Source organism: Leptonychotes weddellii, chromosome 1 (assembly GCF_054177405.1).
Source record: "Leptonychotes weddellii isolate Sample4059 chromosome 1, ASM5417740v2, whole genome shotgun sequence".
Classification (NCBI taxonomy): Eukaryota; Metazoa; Chordata; class Mammalia; order Carnivora; family Phocidae; genus Leptonychotes; species Leptonychotes weddellii.
In genome coordinates this window covers 3,638,795-3,663,877 of record NC_138369.1, presented here as the reverse complement: position 1 = coordinate 3,663,877, position 25,083 = coordinate 3,638,795, and the positions used below count along the sequence as shown (strand labels likewise).

Sequence of the window (25,083 nt, the reverse complement as noted above, 5' to 3'; positions counted from 1 at the left end):
CTCCCCGCTGGAGTTGGGTCCCCCCGCTCTTCCCACAGCACCACCATCACCACCTCGCAGCCGCCTGCCGGGCGCAAGGCACGCCGGGCCCTGGGGAGCCCTTCTCGGGGAATGTTTCCCGTTTGCCGCCAGGACAGGCTGTCCACTGCTTTCTGACTCAAGGCAAAAAAAGTCCCAGAATTTCCTTTGAGACCACATAATAGTAAGATATTTGTGATTCTATATAAAGAAGTTCACTTATCTTCTAAGGGAGAAGTATTAGGGGGAAAAAAAATACACACACACACACACACACACACAAGCAACCCTGAACATCCATCAGCGGATGAATGGATACGCCAATGTGTCCATCCAGACAATGGAATGTTACTCAGTCTTAAAAAGGAAGGATGCCTGACACCTGCCACGACATGGAAGGACCCTGAGGACACTGGGCTCAGTGAGAAGAGCCAGACCCAGAAGGACACATCCCGCAGGACCCCACTCCCAGGAGGTCCCCAGAGGAGTCCCGTCCATAGAGACAGAGAGGAGAGGGTGGGAGCGGGGGCTGGGGCAGGGGGTGGGGAGTCCGTGCTTCGTGGGGACAGAGTCTCCGTGTGGGGAGATGGAACGTTCTGGAGGCAGAGGATGGGGGTGGTCTCAGGACGGCGTGAGTGTGCTTCACGCCGCTGAGCTGTGCACTTAGAGACGGTTACAATGGTGAATTTCATGTTGTGTGTATTTTACCACAAGTTTTTAAACATTACACACACACACACACACCCCAAACTGAATCCTGCTCAGTTCTGTGCTCCTTGAGCCCCCTTTGGGCCGTACAGCTGGGGCCTTGTGATGGCGCAGTGTCCCCTGCCCAGGTACCGGCCAGCCCAGAAGACAGACAGCCTCGGGGACAGTGGTTCGCATGGCAGCCTGCACAGCACACCAGAGCAGGCCATGGCCGCGCAGAGCCAGCACCACCAGCAGTACATAGGTGAGTGCCCCCCGCCCCGCGGGCAGGGCCTCCCGGGGAAGCTCCCGTGTCCACTCAGCTCTTCCGGGGCTCGCGGGTTTCAGCACCTGCAGCATCTGCAGGGGTGCTTGAAACAGTTGGCTTGTAGAATACCTCCTGACGTAGAAATGTTCTAGATCAACCTTTGTGGCATCCCCAAGATTTTAGAATAGTCAGCAGATGCCCCCAGAATGAATGTGTAAAGTGACCATCAGGAAAAGAAGTAAAGAAAAGGAAATGCCCATCGGAAAGAAGACTGGATGTATTTTAAAACCTGTTGCCTCAGGACTTGGCTACCCTCCTCGGGTCTCTTCCTTGCTTCCCTGGAGCATTTACGATGCTCAGGACTCCTTAAAACTGGCTCTCCCGGGGCGCCTGGGTGGCTCAGTTGGTTAAGCGACTGCCTTCGGCTCAGGTCATGATCCTGGAGTCCCGGGATCGAGTCCCGCGTCGGGCTCCCTGCTCGGCAGGGAGTCTGCTTCTCCCTCTGACCCTCCTCCCTCTCATGCTCTCTGTCTCTCATTCTCTCTCTCGCAAATAAATAAAATCTTAAAAAAAAAAAAATTAAAAAAAAACTGGCTCTCCCCTCCTGCTGGCCTGACCCACGGCTGCCTGGGCCTTCCCTGGGAGAACCCCCTCCCCTGCTGGTGCCACGGCCGCCCCGGGGAGCGCCTGACTCGCAGCCTGCCTCATGGGTCGCGCCCAGGGAGGCTCGCTGCGGTCATCGTCCATGGGCACACAGACCGAAGGCGTCAGTGGCCTTCAGCTACGTTTAGTGTGTTTTTGGAGCCCAGACAGAACCCTTCAGGGAAGTAACTAGGGACAGCCACGGCTGGCCCCCTCCCCAGATTCACTGCCTGGGGTGGCCCCCACGCTGGGGTGATGGGAGCGCCCGCTGAGTGCCGGGGCCTGGGCTCAGGGCTCATCTGCATATTTACTATCCCTGGGAGATGACAGTGTCTTCCCCATTCCGTCCCTGAGAAAACCAAAGCTTAAAAGTTGTGAGACCCAGGGCTGTGGAGCAGTCACTGGCAACCCTAACCCTGACCCTAATCCCCCAGCACATGGGCCTGCTACACGTGGCCCTTCTGCAGCTCGGCTAAGGCCCGTTTTCCTCCCAGATGTCTCTCACGTCTTCCCGGAGTTCCCGGCGCCCGACCTGGGCAGCATCCTGCTGCAGGAGAGCATCACGCTGCACGATGTCAAGGCCCTGCAGCTGGTCTACCGGCGGCACTGCGAGGTGACTGCCCTCCCCCTGCCCCGCCCGGGGAGACCCTGGGGTCCCCCCAGGGCCGGGGTTGGAGAGCCGAGCGAGCCTGCCCTCCCCCCACAACCCGGTGAGGCGGTCAGCCTCCCGCGTCGCCAGAACCGCCAAACTCTCCAACATCACCAGGTGTCCCTGGGTGACCTGGAGGAGGAGGAAGAGGCGGGAGCGGCCCCCTGCTTCCTCTCGCCAAGTAGATAGAATCTCCCCCCTCTAAACCGTGGCACGTCCGTCCCCTCTTGGGGTCTCTCTCTGGATTTCAGGGGACCCCACTGCAGCTCTCCACGCTGCCCGCTTGGCATGTCCCGACAACACGTGATAGGCACACTTTTTAACACGCACACCCGTGAGGTCGACGGCTGTGTTTATTCGCAGGCAACTTTAGACGTCGTGGTGAACCTCCAGTTTCACTACATTGAGAAGCTGTGGCTTTCCTTCTGGAACTCAAAAGCCTCCTCGGGCGATGGCCCTGCCTCCCTACCTGCCAGGTAACTGCCCTCGCCCTGCCCCCGCCCCCAGCGGCCACGGAGCCACCAGCTCATTTCCCAGGACCCCGGCGCTAACCTGCAGGCTGCGGACACCCACACTGTGACCCACAGACAAATGCGTCCCCTTTCCAAGAATCGGCGCTCAGAGCCCCCTTCTGTGTGTGTGTGTGTGTGTTTGTGTGTGTGTGTGTGTATGTGGTTTCCACACTGACTGTGTTGCCCATTCCCTTGCTTCAGCACGAGACACTGTAGAGGGGACCCCATGCCGGCCCAAATAGGGGACGTGTCATCCCCGGCCACAGGCAGGGTAGGGGGTGGCGCGGGCCCACTGGGGAATGAGAGGTGGGGCGAGGTCTGTCCCGGGGGCCCTCTGCCACCTTGCGGGCCGCGGCTCACCCCGGCTGTCCCGTCCCCCACAGCGACGGGGAACCTGAAGGCGCCGTCCTCCCGAAGGACAAGCTGGTGTCTCTGTGTAAATGCGAGCCCATTCTCAAGTGGATGAGGAACTGCGACCACATCCTGTACCAGGCCCTGGTGGAGATCCTCATCCCCGACGTGCTGCGGCCGGTGCCCAGTAAGCAGCTCTGTGGGCTGCTGTGCCCCTCCGGCACCCCTGTGCTTTCCCTGCCCCGCCCCCAGAACAAGGCCAAGCAGAGGGCCAGCTCGTGGCTCTGGGGAGGCCCGTCACCCTTGGGTCACCGCCCGCCAGCACTGGCCCGGGCTTTGGCGTGCTCGGTGCTGCGGGGCTCCCAGTGACACTCCAGTCTCCAAGTTCCTCTGGGGCCCGGGATGCCCCCCAGGAGATCCCCAGAGTGGGGCCGAGGTCACGGGATAGCCCTACCCCTCCCTGTCTGCACGTTTGCTGAAAGCCCTGGGAGGGTCTCGACCCGCTGTGCCCCTCTGCCTCCAGGGCCTCCCCGCAGGGGGCATGCCCTGCCAGCCCCTTATAGGCTCTCCCTTGCAGTCCCCAGGGTCCTGAGGGTAGAAGCCCCGGAGTGAGGATGCTGGGCCCTGAGGCCTCGCGCTTAAGGAATGACTGCGGGGCGGGGGGGGGGGGGCATGGGTACACCTGGTGGTGACCCATCGGTTTTTGTGCCCTTTGGCACGACGGAAACTTCGGTCTTTCTTAATGAACTGGTCTGCTGCTTTTGTGCCACAAAATGGGAAACAGCCAAACTGTTGCGCTTCTCCTTTGGGCTTGCCCGCCCCGGAGCCGTTCACCGCAATGCGCAGTTAGAGTCTCCGTGTTCAGGTTTGGGTCGGGGTATATTTGCTTTTACGTTTTTGAAGTTTTTTCTTTTTAAACAGTCTGATTTGTTTCTTATTTGCCAGCCACCTCACAATAAACTCGGAAGTTGGTGGAAGATCTGTACGTGCATGTGTGTGGGTCAGGGCTTCTGAGCACTGTGGACTGTTCTCTGTAATGGGGGGCCGTCCTGGGCACTACGGGGGGGGTTGAGCCCAGCCCCCACCCGCTCGATGCTGGAGCTTCCCCCACTGGGACGACCACAGATGTCTGTACACACCCCCCAGTGTCCCCGGGGGCAGAGTCGCGCTGGGTGAGGGGACCACTAAGGCAGGAGGCAGAGGAACAGAGATGAAGGCACTGGGTGGCCCCAATTCTCACCCGGCGCCTCCCTCACTAAATGCCCTAGGTTCTCCCTGGTCCCTCGTCCATGTGTGCTCAGCCACCTCTTTCTCTTGCTCCAACAGCTTCATTGCATGTGCGCCTCTTCCATTCCTGCTGATCCTGATGGGGATCAGGACTGCCTTTCTCACTGTGTCATGGCTTGTGTCCCCCAGGTACCTTGACACAGGCCATCCGTAATTTTGCCAAGAGCTTGGAAGGCTGGTTGACGAACGCCATGAGAGACTTCCCACAGCAGGTCATCCAGACCAAGGTAACCGCTCCGCTCTGGGGGGCAGCAGGGAAGGGCTCAGGGAGGGGCTCTTGGCCCTGTGCCCAGGCAAAGCAGGCCGCTCCCAAGGGTCCTGAGGACCATGAGTCCCCCGCCCCCAGGAAGCCTCGAGGATGCTGGCGATGTGGGACGGACACTCGCAGGGAGGGGCACGACAGAAGCTGTCATTTGCTGTGATGCATTTGGGTGGATTCAAAACAGATAGAATGTTTCTGTGCACCTCACGGGCGGGAGGGTTTAATCTCCTTGCTGTCACCCTTACTGCCAATAGTCTTGGCCGCAAAGCAGAATTTAAAATGTGGAGAGCGGGCCTCCGTGCGCAGAAGAGAGTGACGGCTGCTCTCGCAAGCGCCACTTAGAGACCTGCGCACAGGTGAGGCCGCGCTCCGAGCATCGGGCCGCCCTGACCGCGGTCTGGAACAATCTGTTCGACCAGTGACTCAAACCTCAGGGTGTGGGGCGCCTGGGGCTCAGTCGGCTGAGCGTCTGCCTTCAGCTCAGCTCCTGATCCCAGGGTCCTGGGATCGAGCCCCGCGTCGGGCTCCCTGCACAGCGGAGAGCCTGCTTCTCCCTCTGCCTGCCGCTCCCCCTGCTTGTGCACACACGCGCTCCCTCTCTAATAAATAAATTAAATCTTAACAACAAAAAAAACATAGCCATGCTTATTAAAAAAACAAAAAAACCTCAGGGTGCATAGGAGTTCCCAAAGTAGTGGGTAAAATCGCAGATTCCCAGGCCCCAGCCCCACCAAGCTTGATCCAGTGGCACCCAGGGATCCGTATTCCCCCGCCCTGGCCGCTCCAGAGAGCCGAAGGAATTCTAGAAACAGCGGCGTCAGCACCCTGTCCTGGGTGACTCAGCGACGCTATGGCGTCTGCTCTAGATGCCGAGATGCCTCGGGAGGTTCGTGTCCTTCGCTTATTCTCACTCTTCGGGTCCTTGAGACCGTCGGAAGGGTGGGTCCCCCCTCCCTCCCCTCCGCACTGTCCCGGAGCCCACGATCCCCTCCACGGAGAGGAGAGAACGCGCTCTCCCCCACACCTCACCGTCTGCACCTCCCTCGGCCACAGGTCGGCGTGGTCAGCGCCTTTGCCCAGACCCTGCGCAGATACACGTCGCTCAACCACCTCGCTCAGGCGGCGCGCGCCGTGCTGCAGAACACCTCCCAGATCAACCAGATGCTCAGTGACCTCAACCGCGTGGACTTCGCCAACGTGCAGGTGACTTTCTCCAATGCAATTCCCCACGACCTGGGATGGGGCGTGGGGACCGGGCTGCAGATCAGCGACCCCCACCCCGCCTTCTAGCCTCGAGAAAAAGGCTCAAAACCACAAAATGCAACCCGCAGCAAAACCCAGTGTGCATGAGAACAGGGTCAGGGCGGAAGCCCCCTCCCTGCAGCCCCCCAGGCCTCCAGGTGCTGGGACCCACACCTTGGGTCACCCTCCTTAAGAATCTACCTTCCTGCTGCCATTTTCACAGCTCTCTCCTCTGGGCTCAGAAAAGTGCAGGCTATGTTCCTGCGCGTCCTGCCTCAGTGATACTCACGCTGAGTTCAGGCTCTGAGTTCATCCGCTAAATAAACACACACACCTTTAGAGAAAGGAGCACTTAAAACACCACAAACACACGGTGTGTGGTCTGAGCTTTGGCCCCAGGAAGCATGGGTTTCTGCGTTTGGAACCAGGGCAGGCTCCCTCTCTGGCTGTCCGTCTGTCCAGCTCCACCCCGGGGGCTCAAGTGGCAGCCGGCAAAGGCCCGGAGTGGGTGCTGGCCCCCATGCTCCTCCCGCATCCCACACGGCGCTGGTCCGGGGGTGGGGGTGGGGGGCCACCCTGACCTGCCGCCCACGCCCCGCAGGAGCAGGCCTCGTGGGTGTGCCAGTGTGAGGAGAGCATGGTGCAGCGGCTGGAGCAGGACTTCAAGCTGACCCTGCAGCAGCAGAGCTCCCTGGACCAGTGGGCCAGCTGGCTGGACAATGTGGTCACCCAGGTCCTGAAGCAGCATGCCGGCAGCCCCAGCTTCCCCAAGGCCGCCCGCCAGTTCCTTCTGAAATGGTCCTTTTACAGGTAAGTCCGGCTTGGTTTCCGAGAGAACCCAGGGAAGGCGGGCATGGTGGGCTCCGAAGGCCCAGCGGCCCGCTCGCCAGGCTCCCAGGGCAGGCACCGTGTGCTGACGGAGACAACCTGCAACTTTTCTTTCCAGACCTGTGCTCTCCTCTGGCTGACATGAGGCATTCGGGAGAAGGGCTGGCGCAGCATTAACGGCCAAGCCACGGCTCCCCGGGTGGGGGAAGGGAGCACGCAGAGACATCCCCCTCCACCCCCCCGCCCCCCGCTGGGGACCCAAAATCCGAGTTCGCTTGTTTACCTTTAGGGGGCTTGGCCATACAGAGCCAAGGAGCTTCTGAGGAGAAAACAGCCCAAATCCCAAGCCGTTCCACTCTGTCCACTGACTCGGCCTTTGGGTTCACACACGTTCAAGCGACCTTTGCTTTCCACATGCTGGTCTGGACACGGTGGTCAGCACCTGGCTTCCCTCCTTGGCTGCCTTTGCTAAGCCGTCTCAGATCCACAGCCTGCTGAAGCCACCTCTCTTTCCCCCACTGCCAAACCAAGTGCCTTAAGAGTGCATCTACGCGCCGGCCCAGGAGGACGTGCGAAGCCTTAAGTATAATGTCATCAGCTGCTCTTACCGACTCACCTGCACACCCCATCGTTCCCACACAAGCACAGATTGTCAGCCTGTTAAAAAAAAAAAACAACAGGGCACACTAACATTTTCAAAAGTTGATTGGAGCAGCCCCAACCCGCAGGTGCTCAGTGAGCGAGGGGAGAGGTGTTTACAGAGAATTTGCGGGAGCAAAGCAAGGAAATGAGGTGATTGGCTTGAGCTTGAGCTTCGCTGCTGCCACCGTGGAGGGGGGAGCCTGGCCCTTCGTGGCTGGTGGTTTGAGGGTTCCCTCAGAATCACACACGTCACCTCCAGCTTGGTTCTGGGATGCTTGGGCCACACGGCGTCAGAGCTACTGCTGTGCAGGGCCCCCTGCTTGGTGACTCTGTCGGGGGCTCACACACATCTCCTCCTGCCTTGTCCCCTCCTGGTTCTTTTGCTACCACAGCGATGAGTGGGGAAGCTCTGAGGTGGGGCAGTCGGGTGTTTGGGGTTGGGTGCCAAGTGATCTCATCCCTTTAGATCAGGGGCTGCTTTTTCTGTGAAGAATCAGATAGTAAGTATTTCCAAGAAATAAATAAACTTTTATCGGCACACAATATGTAAATGAACAGGCATGACCAATGTGCCAATAAAACTTTATTTATGGACACCAAACTGTGAATTTCAGGTACTTTTCACGGGTCGTGAAACATAATTCTTCTTTTGACTGTGTCTCCAACCACTTAAACCTGTAAAACCCATTGTTAGTTCGCGGGCGGTACAGGAGTGGGCAGTGGGCTGGATCTGGTCTGGATTTGGGGCCATACGTCCCCAGCCCCTGCTGCAGATGAAAGAGGCGGAAGCTCCCTGAAGTTCTGTCTTGTTTTAGGCACCTAAACCACTGACTGAGGAGCCAAGGCTGGATGGGAGGGAATCCCAGGAGGAGGGAAGGCCGGGAAAGGCTGCCCGCCGTGGGCGAGTCGTAAGGGCACTATGACTGACCACAGGCCATTGGCTAAGGCTTGTGTCAGACAGAGACACAATGTCCCGTCTCCACGGCCCCCTGCTTAGAGCTGACCGCCCCGCCCGCCTCCCCTCCACCCCCGCCTGTCACAACGGACACAGGGGCGGTCTGGGTGGCTGACAGGCCCCTCGTGGGATCTATGGGCCCCCCCCCCGAAAAGCCTGGCCCGACTGCCTGCCTGCGAGTCCATGCTCCCCGGAAGTCCCCAGCCTCTGTCTGCCCATCCCCCCAGCTCCATGGTGATCCGCGATCTCACGCTACGCAGCGCCGCCAGCTTTGGCTCCTTCCACCTGATCCGCCTGCTCTATGACGAGTACATGTTCTACCTGGTGGAGCACCGTGTCGCCGAGGCGACCGGAGAGACGCCCATTGCTGTGATGGGAGAGGTGAGGGCCCCTCCTGCCCTGGGGACCCCGGCACGCCGTGGGCAGTGTGTGTGACACAGTGGACGGCCCAAAGAGAAAACACTCACAGGAGGCCTGTGGGTGGGAAACCGCTCGCAGGCTGGAGCCCACTGGCCTGGGTTCAGCCCTGGCCCCTCCGCCTCCTAAAGCGTTCCTACCCCTGAAATGAGACCTGGAACACCTGGCCCGTGGGAGGTCTCCTGTTGGAACAGACATATAAAATGTACCATTCTGGCCATTTTAAAGTGAACGATTCAGTAGCATTTAGTACACTAAGAGTTGTGCAGCCACCACTTCTAAGTCCAGAACATTCCATCACCCCAAAGGCAAACCCCACCCCTATCAGCAGTCACCACCATCCCTCTCCCCAGGCGCTGGCACCCGCCACCCTGCTTTCTGCCAGGATCTACCTGTTGTGGGCACCATACCCGGGTGGAATCATACGTGGGTGTGGCCTTTCTTGTCTGGCATCTGTCACTCCACATCATCCTTGCAAGATGCAGCCGCACTGTAGCGCGGATCATTGCCTCACTGCTTCTGTGGCCAGATAATATTTCCTTGCACGGACAGTCCACATTTGGCTTTACCTGTTCATATGTTGATGATCACATGGGTTGTTTACAGCTTTGCGCTGCTGTGGGCACACATTCTTGTTTGAATACCTGTGTTCACTTCTTTTGGGTACATTCATTCCTAGGAGCAGAATTGCCAGGTCATGTGGGGTTGTTTTGAGGAAGAAATGAGGTGATGCCTAGAGAGCTTTTAGTACATAATAAGCCTGTCACCTTTAGAGGCCACAGTCCCTGTCCTTTCGGTGGCCTGACCAGTCAGCGCCCACTCAGCCCTCCAGCAGCTCCCAGGCAAGACCCAGAAGGTGCCAGAGGGGACACACCAGCATCAGCGCCACTTCTCATGGGGGAACCACTCTCCTTTACAAACGAAGCCTGTGTTAACTACAGATAGAGGACAGTGCTGACATTCACCAGGACCAGGCCCCTCTGTGGAGGCCCCTGACTCTGGGCTTCTCTCTTTCAGTTCAACGATCTCGCTTCCCTATCGCTGACACTGCTCGATAAAGGTGGGTGTGTCCGTGGCTTTTCCGTGAGGCTCTCCCAGGGGCTATTCCTCCCACCCTGGGCCTAGTAGACATCGAGGCAGCTCCCAGGGTGGGTTTGAGGGCCTTCAGGAGCTGGCATCCAGACAGGCTGGTGAGGCCTGGGCAGCAGCAGGTGTCCCAGTGATGCTTATGTGGGCCTGGCCCCTGCTGGGGCTCAGAGGAGCAGCCCTGCACCTCCTTCTTGGGTGGGTGCCTTGGGATGCCATCTAATCCTGCTCCCCAGGCACCTCCACATCAGGCCCAGGAGCAGGGCCACAGTCCTGGGCTGCCTGCATCCACTTGCCCCTACCCCAACCCATTCCCTGCCCCACGGGGTAGGGGGCACCAACTGCTGAGGGGGACCCTGCCAGGAATGTGACCCAGCAAATGGACACTGGTCAAGGGAGCTCTCCAGGAAGAAGGCCTCCCTGGGCACTGCAGGGCAGTGTCCACACCTGTGCACCTCTCTGAGAATGTGCTTCTCTCTCCCTCTCCTTCCTGCGCCCACACTCCTCATCCGCAACGCTAACCCTGCAGATGACCTCCGCGAGGATCGTGGCCGTGAGGCCAACTCTGATGCCCGCAGCCTGGGCGAGCCCCTGGTGAAGCGGGAGCGCAGTGACCCGAACCACTCCTTGCAGGGCATCTAGCTCTGCGGTGCCTTCCCCAGGCTCCAGACCGGGCCCCTCGAGCTCTACTGTAATAGTGCCTCTTAGATGACGTGACCTTTGCTCTGACTCACGGGGGCGCCCTCCAGAAGAAAAACCCTCGTGAACCACAACAGAAGGTCACATCGGGTTCCCGAGTGCCTGAGCTGCTCACCCGGTGACTCCTGGGTCATCTTTTCCTTCTGAGTGTTCTTCTCTCCTCTGCCGGACCATGAACTTTGGTCCAAGTCTACCCATCCCGCCTGAGAGCTGAAAGGGGCCACGCTGGACGAGCGGGCACCTCCACACTGGGCTTCTCCTCGGATCAGCTGCTTCCAGCTTCCACCATTATTTTTTAAAACTCAGATCCCAGGAGGGAAGGGGTGTCCTGTAGCTGTTGGGCAGTCCCGAGCTGACCGGTGTCCACAGAGCCCCCTGCCTTGGTGCCCTGTGGTGGGAAGGGACCTTCTCCGTGCTGTGCCCAGGGCCTCCTGCCCTGCTGGCTGTGCTGAGGCGTGGAGGCCGGCCCACAGGCCCACAGGAGCCCCATCTGCAGACACCTAACGTCCCCAGAAGCAGCTGTCAATCGCCATGGCCCCATGTGGCCCAGAGAACAAGTCACGGAAATGGGCCGCCCATGCCAAGACATAGTGGTGTCTTTAAGAACCAAGACCAGAAGTTTTATCAGCAACTGGAAGGATTTGGGTTCTGTCCAAGGTCACAGCCAATGTCAAGCCAAATTGCCAGGTCTGGAATGAGTTTGTTCCAAGGAGGCTGGGTGGTTGGTGTTTCAGTGGTGTCTTCAGAGAGCAGCCATCGGGCCAAGCCTGCCTGGCTCCTGCCGCGTAGAATCTTCTGGAATGCCTGCCTTTGAATTAGCAATCCTGGAGCACTCTGACCCGGGGCAAGTCCCATCTTGAACTGCTCAAAGTCGACACTCTTCTCTGGGCTAAATGAATCCTGAGGACTTGTACAGCCCTTGAACTTTGAACACTCCGGATCCAGATCCGCTGTAACACATTGCACTTGGTTAGCTCCATGCAAGAGTCCTGCCCCCAAACCAACTGCAAAGAAGAAAGACAAACCTCTGGTCTAGGAAGCACCATCTTATGAAATGCAATAGTTTCTCCTTTTGGAAATATGTTTATACCAATAGTTTTGTGCTCTAATTGTTATTAGAACGTTTCTTATGAACATGTATATTGTAGTATATTCAGTCCCCAATATTTTTTTTCTCATTCACGCAGAAGGTACTAATGTAAACTCACGTGGCCTTTAAAAACCTTACTTCCCAACAAGCAGGAGCGCTGAGCACTCCTAGGCCCACGCCAGGTGTGCAGGGCGGTGTGGAGGGGAAAGACAGGAAAGCTAGGCGCTTATCTTAGAAACCGAAAGTCTATCCTCATCACAATGTTTCTCTGGTTTTACAGTTCAAGACTTAGATGAAATCAGACGGAAAGAATGTCTTTAAAATATATATATCTCCTCTCCTGGGAGACATTTAAGCTCACGGTTCTCAGATTGTAATGGCCTGCCTTTTCTTCCACGGGGGGTGAGCAGTACAAACCGGGTTTCCGCCTTACGCTCCTGCCTTTGCAGGATTCCACAAGGAACAATACAAATGACAGTAAAGACACGCACCTTCCAAGCCCGTTCTTGTTTTTCATGGCATTGAACACACGCGATCCACACTCCAGCTTCTCCCCGACAAACACACACACACACACACACACACGGTGGCCTGGGAGGATGCAGGCCTCCCTTCAGGCCAGTCCCCTGCCCTGGACAGCCAACCTGGCCGGGCTCCTGCCCTGCGAGGCTCCGAGGAGAAGCAGTGGCCTCCAGCACTTTGTTCTTGACTCTGGGGAGTGTTCCAGAAGGAGCAGATTCCCTGAGCTTCATTTGGCAAGGCCAGCTCTGGGCTAGAGATGACAAGAAAACAATTCTCAGCCCAGGATGGTCAAGACTATTTGTAAGCAGACTAGACTTACTCAGATATGGCAGAATAAACCGCGGCTCCAGGCACTGATGAAACCCACCGGTTGTTCCCAGGGCTTATTCGGTAGATGGGTGGGGGGCCAAACTTGGGACGAATCACTGCATGAGCTTGTTCTAAAATGGCCAAGTCCTGGGCCCCATCCACAGAGAGGCTGCCTGGTGGGATTACCATGGGGAATCCGAGTTGTTTGGACTTCCCCTCTGGGGGGGTTGGAGGGGCTCTGACACAGGGGATTATAGGACTTTGAAGAAACCCTGCAGAGGAGACCAACAGGCTCAGGAACCAGGAACGGCCCACGGATGGGAAGATGTTCCAGAAATGTGGGACACAATTCCTGGTCAGCCACCCCTAAAAAGTTGCTCCTCCGTGCCAGGCCAGCGCCCCACGTGCCCCAGAGATGCTCAGCCCTGGCCCCAGCCCAGGCCCATCTGTCCCCAGTAGAGGCCCTGAGGCCCCCAGGTGACACTAAAATCGTCTACTACTTCCCTGGGCTGGGACCTCCAAGGGCCTGCACGCAGCTTAATGCTCTGCCATCACAGTCTTGAAATTCTTACTAGTTTTTGAACAAAGGGCCCACGCTTTCATTTTGCGCTGGGCCCCAGTGCAAATTTTGTGGCCAGTCTTGGGAAACTCCCAGGATACAACCATGCAGGCTCCCCTTCAGCTGGGCGGCCAGGCCCTGTCTCTGTGGCGAGTCCCTGCCAGGCTCTGAGAACCCAGCGGAACCCCAACTCGCCCCATCCGCTCGTGGTTCACGACTGCAGGCCCTCTCCAGCCTGAGACCCCTGAGCAGTGCCAGCCCTTGCACCAAGCAGCAGCCACCCCCAGCCTGCCCTGTCTGAGAGCCAGGCCCGGTGCTGGGGTGGCAGGGTCCCTGGAGAAGGAGAGCCAGGCCCTGCTCATGGGCCAGAGTGGCTGGTGACGGAGTGAGCACAGGTGATGCCTCCATGACCACCGTCCCAGGAGCCAGAGAGGAGATGAGCAGGACAGACTGCTGAAGGCCCACAGGCTATCAAGTCCCTCAGGACAGAGGGCCAAACAACAAAGGGAACCTAGTCCCACCAAGAGCCTCTGGGAGGTTCTAATCACAATGGCTCCACACTAGATGCTTCTGTCCAATCTCCTCTTTTTGATAGTAGGTGTTACCCACACTGTACACATGGGAAAATTGAAGCTACCTGCTGGAATGCAGATATGACGGCTGGAGCATCAACAGCCATTTTAGACCTTGAGGTGGACTCCTATAATAAGGATGGCAAAGCAATGAGACAGAAGGAGCCTGGATCCCTGGTGATCATGGAGCTGCATTACAATCCTGATGACCCGCAGAGTTCAGTAAGCTGCGGGGGCGGGGGGGGCTGGGGCAGGGGAACCCACAGATGTTCTGCCTCTGGGAACTCTCTGGTAGCAAGAACTCTGAAGCAAGCTGTGAAGTACACCCCCCCACACACACACACACACATACACACACACACTCCAGCTGTGGGTGTGCTAAGAAGGGAGAGACTCCCTAGCTGAGGGTGTCACCCCTCCACCACTTTTCCTCCCACAGCTCAGGCTGTTGCCCATCTGCTCCCAGCTCCCACTCCAGAGCTTCATCCTTCCACACCTTCTGTGACCTGGTCCATACCCAAATGGAAATGCCCCTCCACGTGCTGCTGACTTGCCCCACGGTGGCCTGGCCCACAACTGCTCAGAGGTGTGTGGGTGCCTCGCCCTCCACACAGCAAAATAGGAGCTCAGCATCTGACCGTTCGGGCCTCTTCCTCGTGCCTCCATCACGGCACTGCCCACCATCCATCCAACCACCCAGACCAGAAACCCAGGGCCACCTTCATTGCCCACACCCCTCCTACTTCCCCAAAACGCCCATAACACGGTCACTCTCTCCTTCCTCCTTGCCACTCCCCAACTCCTCCTGGCCGGGAAAGGAAGCATGGTAGGGGAAATAGGGCTAGGCTATGCAGGTTTGAGTGCCAACTCCACGGTCATGGGCTGTGTCCTCAGGTATATTACAAATGACCCTTCAACAACATGGGGGTTAAAGGCGCCAATGCTCCTTGCGGCCAGAAAGTGCACACATATAACTTTTGACCCCCCAACAACTTAACTAATGGCCTACTATTGACTGGAAGCCTTACCAATAAACAGTCAATTAACCCATGTTTTGTATGTTATATGTATTATCTACTGTATTCTCAAAGCAAGCAGAGAAAAGAAAATGTTATTAAGGAAACCATAAGGAAGAGAAAATAACATTTACAGCACTGTACTGAATTTATTGATATAAGTCTGCATATAAGTGGACCCACGCAGCTCAAACCCATGGTGTTCAAGGGTCAGCTGTACTTAAATCAGTTTCTCCATCTGCAAAAAAAGGTAAAAAAAATACCTACCTCACAGCCTTGTGAGCTTTAAATACATTAATACTTAGTACTGGAGTAAGCATTCCACAATTGTGTCTCGGCCTCGGCACTGCGGACGCTTGGGACCAGACCATTCTTGCTGGTGGGGCGTGCTGGGCACTGTGGGATGTGGAGCAGCATCCCTGGCCTCACCCACCCCCTGCCAAGCGCACCTTCCCTGCCCCAGTCATGACAATCACAGATATCTCCAGATATCACCCAGTGGCCCCCGGAGTGGGGCAGAACGGACCCCGGGTGAGAACCACTGGGTGAGAGCACTATCGTGATGACCAGTTCCCTGCATCTTTTGTACCTTGGCAACCACATCACTTATCACTTATCTTTCTCTCTCCACACAAACCCTTACCCACTCAATGCTCTTATTTCTTGCTCTTGGAACTCAGCCCACGATCTCATCTGGGGCTCTTTCACCTTCACTGGACTTCCCACCTAACCTCCACGCCTTCACGCACACACCTGCCTCTTTAGTGCTTCTCTTGATTGACACCTCCTCCAGGAAGCCTTCCTGGAAGCTCTCCCACTAGATTAGGATCCTTTATACCCCGCCCTTCCCATAAGCACTGTGGGTGAGTAGCTCTCGTCTGCCTTGCTTGCTCAATACCGTATCTCCCCAAATCTAACACTGTGTATACGTAGGTTCAGCAAACATTTAGTGACTGAGTGAAGAAGGTTTCTGGGAGAAGGTGCTATTCATGGTAATCACGGGAAGGTAGGGGAAAGGAGGAGAGAAAACACATGGAAGAACACTAAGGAATGGCCAAACGAAAGAAAAATCCATTCAGAAGAGGCCACCACCAGAATTTTTTTTCCTTATCGGAACTGGGCTTTAGAAAAATTTATTCTGGTACAGTGGATTATACATAAGCGGGAAGCAAGGAGGCCAGTTAGGTACTTGATAAGATGGCACAAGTGAGGGGTAGGGAGTGGGGGTAGTGGAGACGGGGTGGTGGAGACAGCAGGGGAGGGGAGCGGGCAGAAGCAAGAGGTCCACTAGAGCCCCCCCCGCCGTGCCTAATAGCAGATCGAGTGGGTTATGAAATCAAGTTGATGGGTTATGACCAGTTTAGTCTTTTTTTTTTTTAATGGACCAGGATATTAGTAGAAAACATGAGAAGTATTGATGGGATAAAGACAAACCTAACTTTGTAAAGTTTTTGTTTTAGTATTATGTATTACGTGCGTATACATACACAGATGGCATTAGGCCGCCACATAAGCCTAATGTACAATGTACTGGATTCATGAAATATACTGGATACGTATATGTGTCAAAAGCCACAAGTACTAACCGGTAATTCTCAACCTATTTTGCAGTCATGGGTCTCTTCTAGAATTCTCTGTGATAGATGTTTGTGGGGTTTTGCCATCCAGCATCCATTCCACCTTCTTTTGGAATAACACCCTGATTTCCTTTTGAGGAATGACCTTTCTCCCATGAATTTAAATACCACCTCTACGTGGGCACTGGAGGTTATGGGCTTAGCATATGTGGGGAGCAGTGAGACCAGTATGGCTGGCTATAAGGTGAGTGAGCAGGGCAGGAGGGAGACATGGAGGGCTTCCTAGATGCTAGCCAGGACTTAGGGTTTCATTCCAGGAGTGAGAGGCCCATGACCTCAAAATAGATTGAGAGCTCCCCTCCATCAGCTCTCAGATGTATGACTGCCCACCCAACACCTCCACTTGGATATCTCGAATGGCAAATGGCATCTCAGACCAGCAGCTGGGCACCTAGAAGAGTCGATAATAAATAGTTGGAGGCATAAACTGGATAGTCATAAATTGGATAGATGGGGAAAGCAGGGTGGGGGGCACAAGGTAATAAGTGCCCCACCATGCTGGACCCATCCAACACTTTCTCCTATTAGTCTGAATTATGAGCTGCATGTAAGACTGAAAGCAACAGAAGTGTGGGGGTTCTCCGAGAGGTGCCCCACCCACCCTGCTAAACTGGCTGTCAAGACCCACTGGAGCCTGCCCAGTTTCTTCTTTTCCCCTTCATCTTAGGAGCATCTTCATAACTTTCCAACAAATTCTCCCTTTGCTTAAATTTGCCAGAAGTGTTTTTGGGTTTGCAACCAAATCGACACACCCTCAGTACCCATGAATTTTGCAGTCAGATTCAGAAGGGATTCTCTGACCTCCCCGAAGTCCTCCCAGGATGGAGAGGCACTGTTTCAGAGGCCGGCTGGGAGTATAGGTGCAGTGCAACCAAGACAGGCTCCGTCTCCGCTGGTGCAGCCAGCACCTACCAGACCTGGTTCATGGAAGATGCCAGACCCCCAACTGAGACCCGCCCCCCAACTGACACAGAACCTGAGTCCCCAACAAGTTCAGTTACTTAGAAGGAACTGAACAGCTTCCCAATCCTCTGCCGCCCCCCAGTGGTCACTGTGTGACATGGCCTCTTCCTTTTCCCCTGGGGGGACACAGAGCTGGGATTTTTGCCTAAACTGGAGGCAGTTTTGTTTACTAAATTGCAACAATGCAAGATAGGAAAGACCACAAGCAACAGATTGAATGAGCTAGCTTCCTTCTTTCCCTCTTCTGCCTCCCCTTCTCTTCCTCAAATATTCCCTATTTATTTACATAGATTCAGAGTATCTCCCCAAGAGATACTCAGTAATTACAATGGGAAAAGTAGTAACTTGGCAGAGGCTATCTAAACCAAGTGATCTGAATTATCATCACGAATGGTACAAACGCACTGAGACAGACACATCACTCCTGTGCTATTCCTGCCAAAAATTGGTAATCTGAGTTTAATCATGAGGAAACGTGAATCAAACCCAAAATTAAGGGGCATTCTACCAAATAACTGGGAGTACTCACTACCAGTGTCACGGTCAAGAAAAAAGACTGAAGAACTGATCCAGACTGAAGGAGACTGAGAAATGGTATCTCAATGCAACGTGGAATCCTGGACTGGATCCTGGGACAGGAAAAGAAATCATTAGTGATGAATGGCTGAAATTTAGATAAGATTTGTATATTAATGAATGGAATTGCATCAATGTGAATTTCTTAGTTTTGGTCAGTCACTGCACTGTGGTTATGTAAGATGTTAATATTTGGGGAAGCTTGATGAAGACTCAAGTAGGAAAGACGTTAGGGTTCAAAGCTGACAGCCAAGAAAGAATTCTTGAGATGTCTTTGGTGCAAAAAGGTGGTTTTATTAAAGCACACAAGGACAGGACCCATGGGCAGAAAGAGCTGCACAGGGGTCATGAGGAGTGGCGCATTATATACTTTCAAGTTGGGAGGGGGTTAGGGATAGCGTTAAGTCTCTAAGGAATTCTGGAAGCAAGGTTTTCAGGACCTTGGGGGGGTAGCTATTGTTAGGAAAAGGTCATTTATTACTGTCTAATAAAACCTTAGTCATGAGACCCTTCAGATGTATATCGATGGGTCATATGCTTGGGGAGTGATTGCCAACATGTATCTTGGGGTGAGGTAGAGATAAAGGAAGTTTTGAAAGGAATTTTTTTTTAATTTTATTTATTTATTTAAGAGAGAGAGAGACAGCAAGAGAGGGAACACAAGCAGGGGGAGTGGGAGAGGGAGAAGCAGGCTCCCCACTGAGCAGGGAGCCCGACACAGGGCTTGATACCAGGACCCTAGGATCATGACCTGAGCAGAAGGCAGACACTTAATGACTGAGCCCCCCAGGAGTCCCGAAAGGAATTTTTATATGTTAAAGTAGACATACAAGATCCTGGGGTCGGGCTAAGATTGCCTTTTGCCCTTAGCAAAGTATTAACATTGAGGCAGTTGCGTCCCTAGAGGAATGTCACCCTGCCTGTTTCAAGGACTTGTCAATAGGCTGTAAGTAGTAAGGAAATTTAGTAATTTTCTTTTGCCTTTGTTTACCACATCAAAGACTATATGGAATTCTTTGTGCTATTTTTGCAACTTTTTCATTTAAATCTATATTTTAAATTGAAAAGTTAAATTTGTAAAAATTATAAGTAACATAGAATAAGTATTTCCTCCCAATTCCATACTATATTTAACTGCTGCAGAATATGGGAGTGAGGGAAGCTGATGCACCCAGCTTGGGTCAGAGGCCCCCCCCCATCAGCATTAGCATCGGCCACATCGGACATCCTCCTGTCATGAACTCCACCTGTGGACTGGGGGAGGACAGGGAAGGGTGCTGAGTGGAGGAGGCAACCCAGGATGACTCCCCCTGCCCTCACTTGACTCTGAGCTCCCTGAGGGTGGGGAACTGTGTAGCTGATTAATCTCTGGGGCCTCAATCTCAGCATGGGGCTGGGCACAGAGCAAATACCTGCCCATGATGGGAAGATGAGAACCTAATTGCAGCTGTGAAGGCCCTTTTTACTGGAGACCAACTACAGAAGCCATTAAGAACATGGCTGTGAAGGGAAGTTCACAGTTCTCAGAGCACAGCCAGGGCTCAGGCAGTCCTCGAACTTGTCTCTTGGTGAGCCAAGGAGGAAGCAGGCAGCTGAGAAGCCAGTCGATCAGCAGTTTAGGGTAAATCATTTGGATCCTTCCATTTCCCACTCCCAACCTTTATATTAGGAAAAACTCCAAACTCATTGCTGTGGCTTACAAGGTCCTACATGCCCCCTCCCTGACCTCATTTCCTCACTCTGCCCTGGCCACACCGAACTCCTCATGGCTCCTCCAGCTCACCAAGCTGGTTCCTGCCTCAGGACCTTTGTACTCGCAGATCTTCTACTAAGTGTCACCTCCTCAGAGAGGACTTCCCTGACCAGCCAACCTGAAGTATTCCCTTTTTCTTTCTTTCCTCCCTTTCTTTTTCTCTAAGTAGGCTCCTCACCCAGCACAACGTGGGGTTTGAACTCACGATCCTGAGACCAAGACCTGAGCTGAGATCAAGGGCAGGACGCTTAACTGAGCCACCCAGGCACCCCAATATGCCCTTTTTCTATCACTGTCACAATATGCTGTTTTATTTTCTTTATAGCACTAGTCACTATCTCATATTACCTTGCCTGTCTATTGTAATCTCCTTACAAAAGAATGCAAAACTCCATGAAGGCAGAGTCAAAGGTCCATGAAGCCAGGGTCTGTCTTTTTCAGCCTGGGCCCCAACATGCAGAACAGTGCCTAATGCACAGTAGTGCCATGGATATATATTGCTGTGTAACACCTGTCTCCTAGACTTAAGGGCTTGTAATAACAACCATCATTTAATTTATCTCTCATGGTTTCTGTGTGTGAAGAACAGGAAGGGCTAGCTGGGCAGTTCTCTCAGGGTTTTGTGTATCTTTGGCTTCCTCACAGCATGGAGGCCTCAGGGCAGATGGGACTATTTACATGAAGACTGAAGATTTTCAGGTTTGCTGTTCCAGCAAAGCAGATGAAAGTTGCATCCTCTCTGTTCTGACCTAGCCTCATAGGTTACAGTGTCATTTTCACTGTGCTCTATTCATCCACCACTAACGAGTCCACCTCCATGCAAGGGAAAGGAACAGGGACCTCACCTTTTTTGATGGAAAGAGGGTCAAAGAATTTGGGACCTTATTTCCAACTACCACCAAAAAGTGATAAACAAATATTGATTTAATAAATAAATAAATATTGACTAAGTTAACTCGTTAGAGGAGACCAGATAAAGCAAAAACTGGCCTAAGGGGCAATTGTTGGCAGCCATTGGCACTTTGGAGACAACTGTGAAACCAGTGGAAATTTGGTTGGCTCATCAGACTGACAGGTTTAGCATCTCTCTATGTCCCTTGAAAAACCACAACTGGATTATATTTAGCAAGTGATGACGTGTTGCTGGGAGTTGCCCCAAGTGTGGGATGAATGTGGTCTATGAAATGACTTTAGGAGACATGGCAGACATAGCATCAGATGACACCGAATCACATGATTTACAGCTATCCCGTTTTCAGTTCTCTTTCGGTACTTCTCATACTGTCAAGCAGAGTTTCCACTGAGTGATCATATGCCTCTACTAACCCTCTAATACTGTGCAAATCTCTCTTTACATCAAGAAAAAGCAGGCTTGGGCTTAGCACCTTGGCAGACAATATCAACCCAGAATTTAAAAAACCTTGTTTTGTTTTCATGTTTATTTTTACAATTATCTCCTACTCATGGGTTAGTGGTATTTGGATAGTGATATACTCTATTTAATGTAAATGTAAACCAATAAAAAGGCCTGTAAAAAAAAAAAGTATTAAGTTCATTAAGGGTCATAGAGTTTAGACACATGGCAAAAGCCAAGAAGACCTACCCAAGAGAAAATATGTATAAAATGAAATATAATGAATATAATGAAACCAACAAACTAGAAATGAGAAAACCTAAGCCTACACACTGCTGGCGAACCAGATGGACTCAATGACCACCACCATCCTTTGCAGCATTGATATTCTAGCTATTCCTAGAGAATTTCTAATTCAAGGTCTGTGGCCTGTGTTTATATTTTGGTGGCAAAATCTAGGGCAGGAGAATCAAGGCATCTATTAAATAAAGTTAGTGTAATTCTTGGGGCGCCCGGGTGGCTCAGTTGGTTAAGCGACTGCCTTCGGCTCAGGTCATGATCCTGGAGTCCCAGGATCAAGTCCCGCATCGGGCTCCCTGCTCAGCAGGGAGTCTCCTTCTCCCTCTGACCCTCCTCCCTCTCATGCTCTCTCTCTATCATTCTCTCTCTCAATAAATAAATAAGAATCTTTAAAAAAAAAGTGTAATTCTTAATAGTATTAACCATTTCTCACCCCCCCCCCAAAATAAATGAAAGTTTCTGAACAGTGCTTCTCAAGGTCTGACATGCATAGGAAGCCCCAGGGTATCTTGTTAAAATGTGGATTCTGATTAAGGTCTGGTTTAGGACCTGGGATTCTGTATTTCTAAGAACCTTCCTGGTGATGCTGTTGATTTGGGGACCACACAGAAAAAAAGAAAGCTCTAGGGCGCCTGGGTGGCTCAGTCATTAAGCATCTGCCTTCGGCTCAGGTCATGATCCCAGGGTCCTGAGATTGAGTCCCACATCGGGCTCCCTGCTCGGCGGGAGGCCTGCTTCTCCCTCTCCCACTCCCCGTTTGTGTTCCTGCTCTCGCTATCTCTGTCAAATAAATAAATAAAATCTTTAAAAAAAAAAAAAAAAGAAAGCTCTAGGAACATATATAGTGTGTTCTGAGCATCTCTTCCTAGCTCTGCAGTTAGTGAAGTTCACATTAGTAGACTGAAATTAGCCATGGTTGAAGAATTTACACCAAGAAAATCAGCACTACAAACCAGGGTTCATTTCATTGTTTTATTAATTATGTTCTAGCCTTAAGTGATAAGAAAACATAAATAAAATTTACAACAGACTACCACACAAGCACACATATAAATACATATACATACACACATACTGACACAGACAATCTCCCCCAGAGAAGCAGTTGTTAAACATTTGTCAAGCCCCGTTTTTCAGTTCTCGTAGAGATGCATACAGGGCAACCATGTAGATTAGGGGTTGGCAAACTTTTTCTGTAAAGACCCAAGTGGCTAATATTTTTTTAAAGATTTATTTAGTTAGTTGGGGGTGGGGGGGACAAGAGTGAGGGGAGAGGCAGAGGGAGAAGCAGACTCCCTCCCCAGCAGGGGGCCCCAAGCGGACTCAACCCCAGGATCCTGGGATCATGACTGAGCCCAAGGCAGATGCTTTATCTACTGAGCCACCCAGGGCCCTCCAAATGGCAAATATTTTAAGTTTTGTTGGCCAGTCTCCGTTAAAAAGGAGTCATGCAGCCACAAACAATACGTAGTGTGACTATTTTCAAATAAAATTTTATTTGTGAACACTGAAATTTAAATTTCATCCAATTTTCACATGTCGTGAGATATTCTTCTTTCGATTTTTTCCAACAATTGAAAGTGTAAAACCATTCTTAGCTCACAGGCCAGATGCAGCCAACAGGCTGTGGGACCTCTCTGTCTAGATCACAATGGAAGAGGAGTGGAGCTGGGACTCACAAGGGATTAGACCCGGGACACAAAGCCCCGGAGAGGGCTCAGCAGGTGCAAAGACCCGAAGGCTGGAAGGAGTTCGGCATGCTCCAGGCCTGAAAGACGCATGTGGCTAAGCTGCACTGAGCAAGAGGGGAGCATGAGAGCACAGCGTAGGGAGCTTCGTGAGCCTTAACGAGAGATTTAGAATTTACTCCAAATTCAGGAGAAAGCTCTATGGACGCGCGGAGGAAAGATGGGCCCTTGATCTAATTTAATTTGTTTAAAGACTCCTCTGCCTGGCGCTGTGCGCGGCCGGAGCGCAGAGCCCCCCAGGAGGCGGCGCGGTCTCCCCAGGAGAGAGGCGAGGCTGGCCTCGCGTGGCCTGTGTCCTGGCAACAAAGCAGAGCCAGGAATGCGTTCAGACCGACTCGGGGCAGGTGAGCAGAGGCGGCGAGGAGGCGCGGGCGGGCGGAACACCTTCCCTCAGCCCCCGGGCCGGTTCAGCCCGGCTCTCAGACCCAGACGCTCGAGGCCCCGCTCCGCGCCAGGCGCCGTCCCGGGGCTCCCACCCCCGTGGCCCCCCGGCCCCCCAGCCCACAGGGTCCCCTCCCGGACTGATCCCTCCTCCGGCCGGCGCTCTTCGACCTCTGACCCCTCCCCAACTTCCCCCGCCGCCCCACGTGGCCTGAGGAAAACGCAGGCCTGAATAACTGGGCCCTCGGAAGGGGAAACTGAGGCCGCAGGTGACGGGGCGCCCCGAAGGCCTCTGGTCAGGCCTGCGCATGTGGACAGCCCCCCCCGCCCCCCACAGATCCAGAGATTCACCTCGGGGAAGGCTTCAGTCGCGGCTCCCTCGGCGGCTCGCGCTCCCACCTCAAGGAACTCCTGGAAAACGAGCAGAATTCCAGGGCGTCGAAACCCAGCCCCCTCCGCGCCGTCTCACCGAACGTTCGTTCCCGCGTCGCCGCTGACGCGCGCCAGGCTCATTACGCATGCGCCCTGCGCTGCCCACGCCCCCTTGGTCGGCGGGAAAAGGAGGCGGGGGAGGGTGCAGTTAGTGCGCAGGCGCATGCTCGGAGCTTGGCTGGGCCGGGACGGCCAGCCGGAGCGCGACTCCGCGCTGGTCTCAGCGCGCAGGCGCGAGCTGCCGGCCTCGCTCGGAGTCAGCTCGCGAAGTGCGCACGCGCGGGAGTTTCTGGCAGAAAGCAGGCGAGCCCGGGCCGGCGCGGGGCCTTGTGGGAGGGCTTAAGGAAGTAAAATGGCGGACCTGGCGAACGAAGGTAGGGGAGGCGCCGTCGGGGGCCAGCTGGCGGCCAGGGAACGGGCGGCGGGAGGCCGAGGGGCCACAAGCCTGAGGGGTGAGCACCCCGGAGTGCGGGGGACCGTGTGTTCCGGGACAGCGGCCCAACGGGCCCCACAGCCGCCCCCCATTGCGTCCCCTCAGGCCGGACTCACCGGCCCGGCCCATCACTCCCGGCAGCCTCGGCCCTGCCACGGTCCGGCCAGAGGGCCTGGGAGGCCGCTGGAGCCATGGCTCTGAGGCCCTTCTGCTCCCCGGGCCAGGTCGGGGCCCGAAGGGGGCGGGAGGCGAGGCCTCAGCGCTTTGGCCTCAGATGTAAATAGACCTCCGGGCCTGGTCGTCGCCCAGCGCGCCACGCTCCCTCCTGCGCCCCCTCGTTCCCGGGGACCGGGCTTGTCCCTTTCCTCGTCCTGGCGCCGAGGAAGCCCACCCCCGAATCCTGTGGGGTTCTCATCCTACGCGGGCCCGCTCCATGCCGAGTATGGAGGACACCTGGTCTGTTCTCCACCCCCCCGAACTCGGCCCCCAGTTCCCGCCAGTTCCCCCAGATCCTTAGTGGCGACCTGAGAGTCGCGCCTCGTCTCCCTGCATTTAGGCCTGGCCGCAGGATGTGGACTGCTGAAAGCCCCGGCTGCTTTTTGGCCCTTTTTCGCTGCACTTCCAGAGAGGAGACAGACAGGCTGTGCGAATTCCCTCCTCCCTGGAGCGCTGACATCCCACCCGAGCGTTTTTGACAAGGTTAGGGTTCTAAATCCTCTTGAGAAAGCACTCCATAAGCTGATGTCTGTTTAAATCAATAGTGGTGTTGATATCGCGGTAGCCTCAGGACTTCCGAGGCCTATTTTTAGCTCTCTCCGTTTCTAGGTGCACAACTGTAGTTCTGGCAAGCTGTCTACCTGCCTGGTCCTCTTCCCCCATACCATGCTCCCTGC

The 25,083-nt window shown here is 54.4% G+C and overlaps 2 protein-coding genes across 24 annotated transcripts in view; both read left to right on the top strand.

Moving 5' to 3' along the window:
* The window catches only part of RFX2 (regulatory factor X2), a 28,056-nt gene extending 15,935 nt beyond the window's left edge, over positions 1-12,121 (top strand). Inside the window, exons 4-13 of one of the 3 annotated variants that reach the window (XM_081805254.1) lie at positions 855-970; positions 2,050-2,228; positions 2,628-2,740; positions 3,160-3,314; positions 4,544-4,641; positions 5,730-5,879; positions 6,520-6,728; positions 8,571-8,724; positions 9,778-9,820; positions 10,376-12,121. In XM_081805254.1, coding sequence (XP_081661380.1) covers positions 855-970; positions 2,050-2,228; positions 2,628-2,740; positions 3,160-3,314; positions 4,544-4,641; positions 5,730-5,879; positions 6,520-6,728; positions 8,571-8,724; positions 9,778-9,820; positions 10,376-10,488 — 1,330 coding nt within the window. In that variant the 3' untranslated portion in view covers positions 10,489-12,121. Of the gene's footprint in view, positions 1-854; positions 971-2,049; positions 2,229-2,627; positions 2,741-3,159; positions 3,315-4,543; positions 4,642-5,729; positions 5,880-6,519; positions 6,729-7,035; positions 8,118-8,570; positions 8,725-9,777; positions 9,821-10,375 lie in introns of those variants that run through there. The other 2 variants (XM_081805313.1, XM_081805370.1) reach the window with 2 other exon arrangements.
* Positions 12,122-23,993: 11,872 nt separating this feature from the next.
* The window catches only part of RANBP3 (RAN binding protein 3), a 53,604-nt gene continuing 52,514 nt past the window's right edge, over positions 23,994-25,083 (top strand). For 11 of the 21 annotated variants that reach the window (XM_006748839.3, XM_006748838.3, XM_031019908.2 and 8 more), the window contains exon 1: positions 23,995-24,131. In XM_006748839.3, coding sequence (XP_006748902.1) covers positions 24,110-24,131 — 22 coding nt within the window. In that variant the 5' untranslated portion in view covers positions 23,995-24,109. Of the gene's footprint in view, positions 24,132-24,746; positions 24,890-25,083 lie in introns of all 21 variants that reach the window. The other 10 variants (XM_081804186.1, XM_081804664.1, XM_081804501.1 and 7 more) reach the window with 3 other exon arrangements.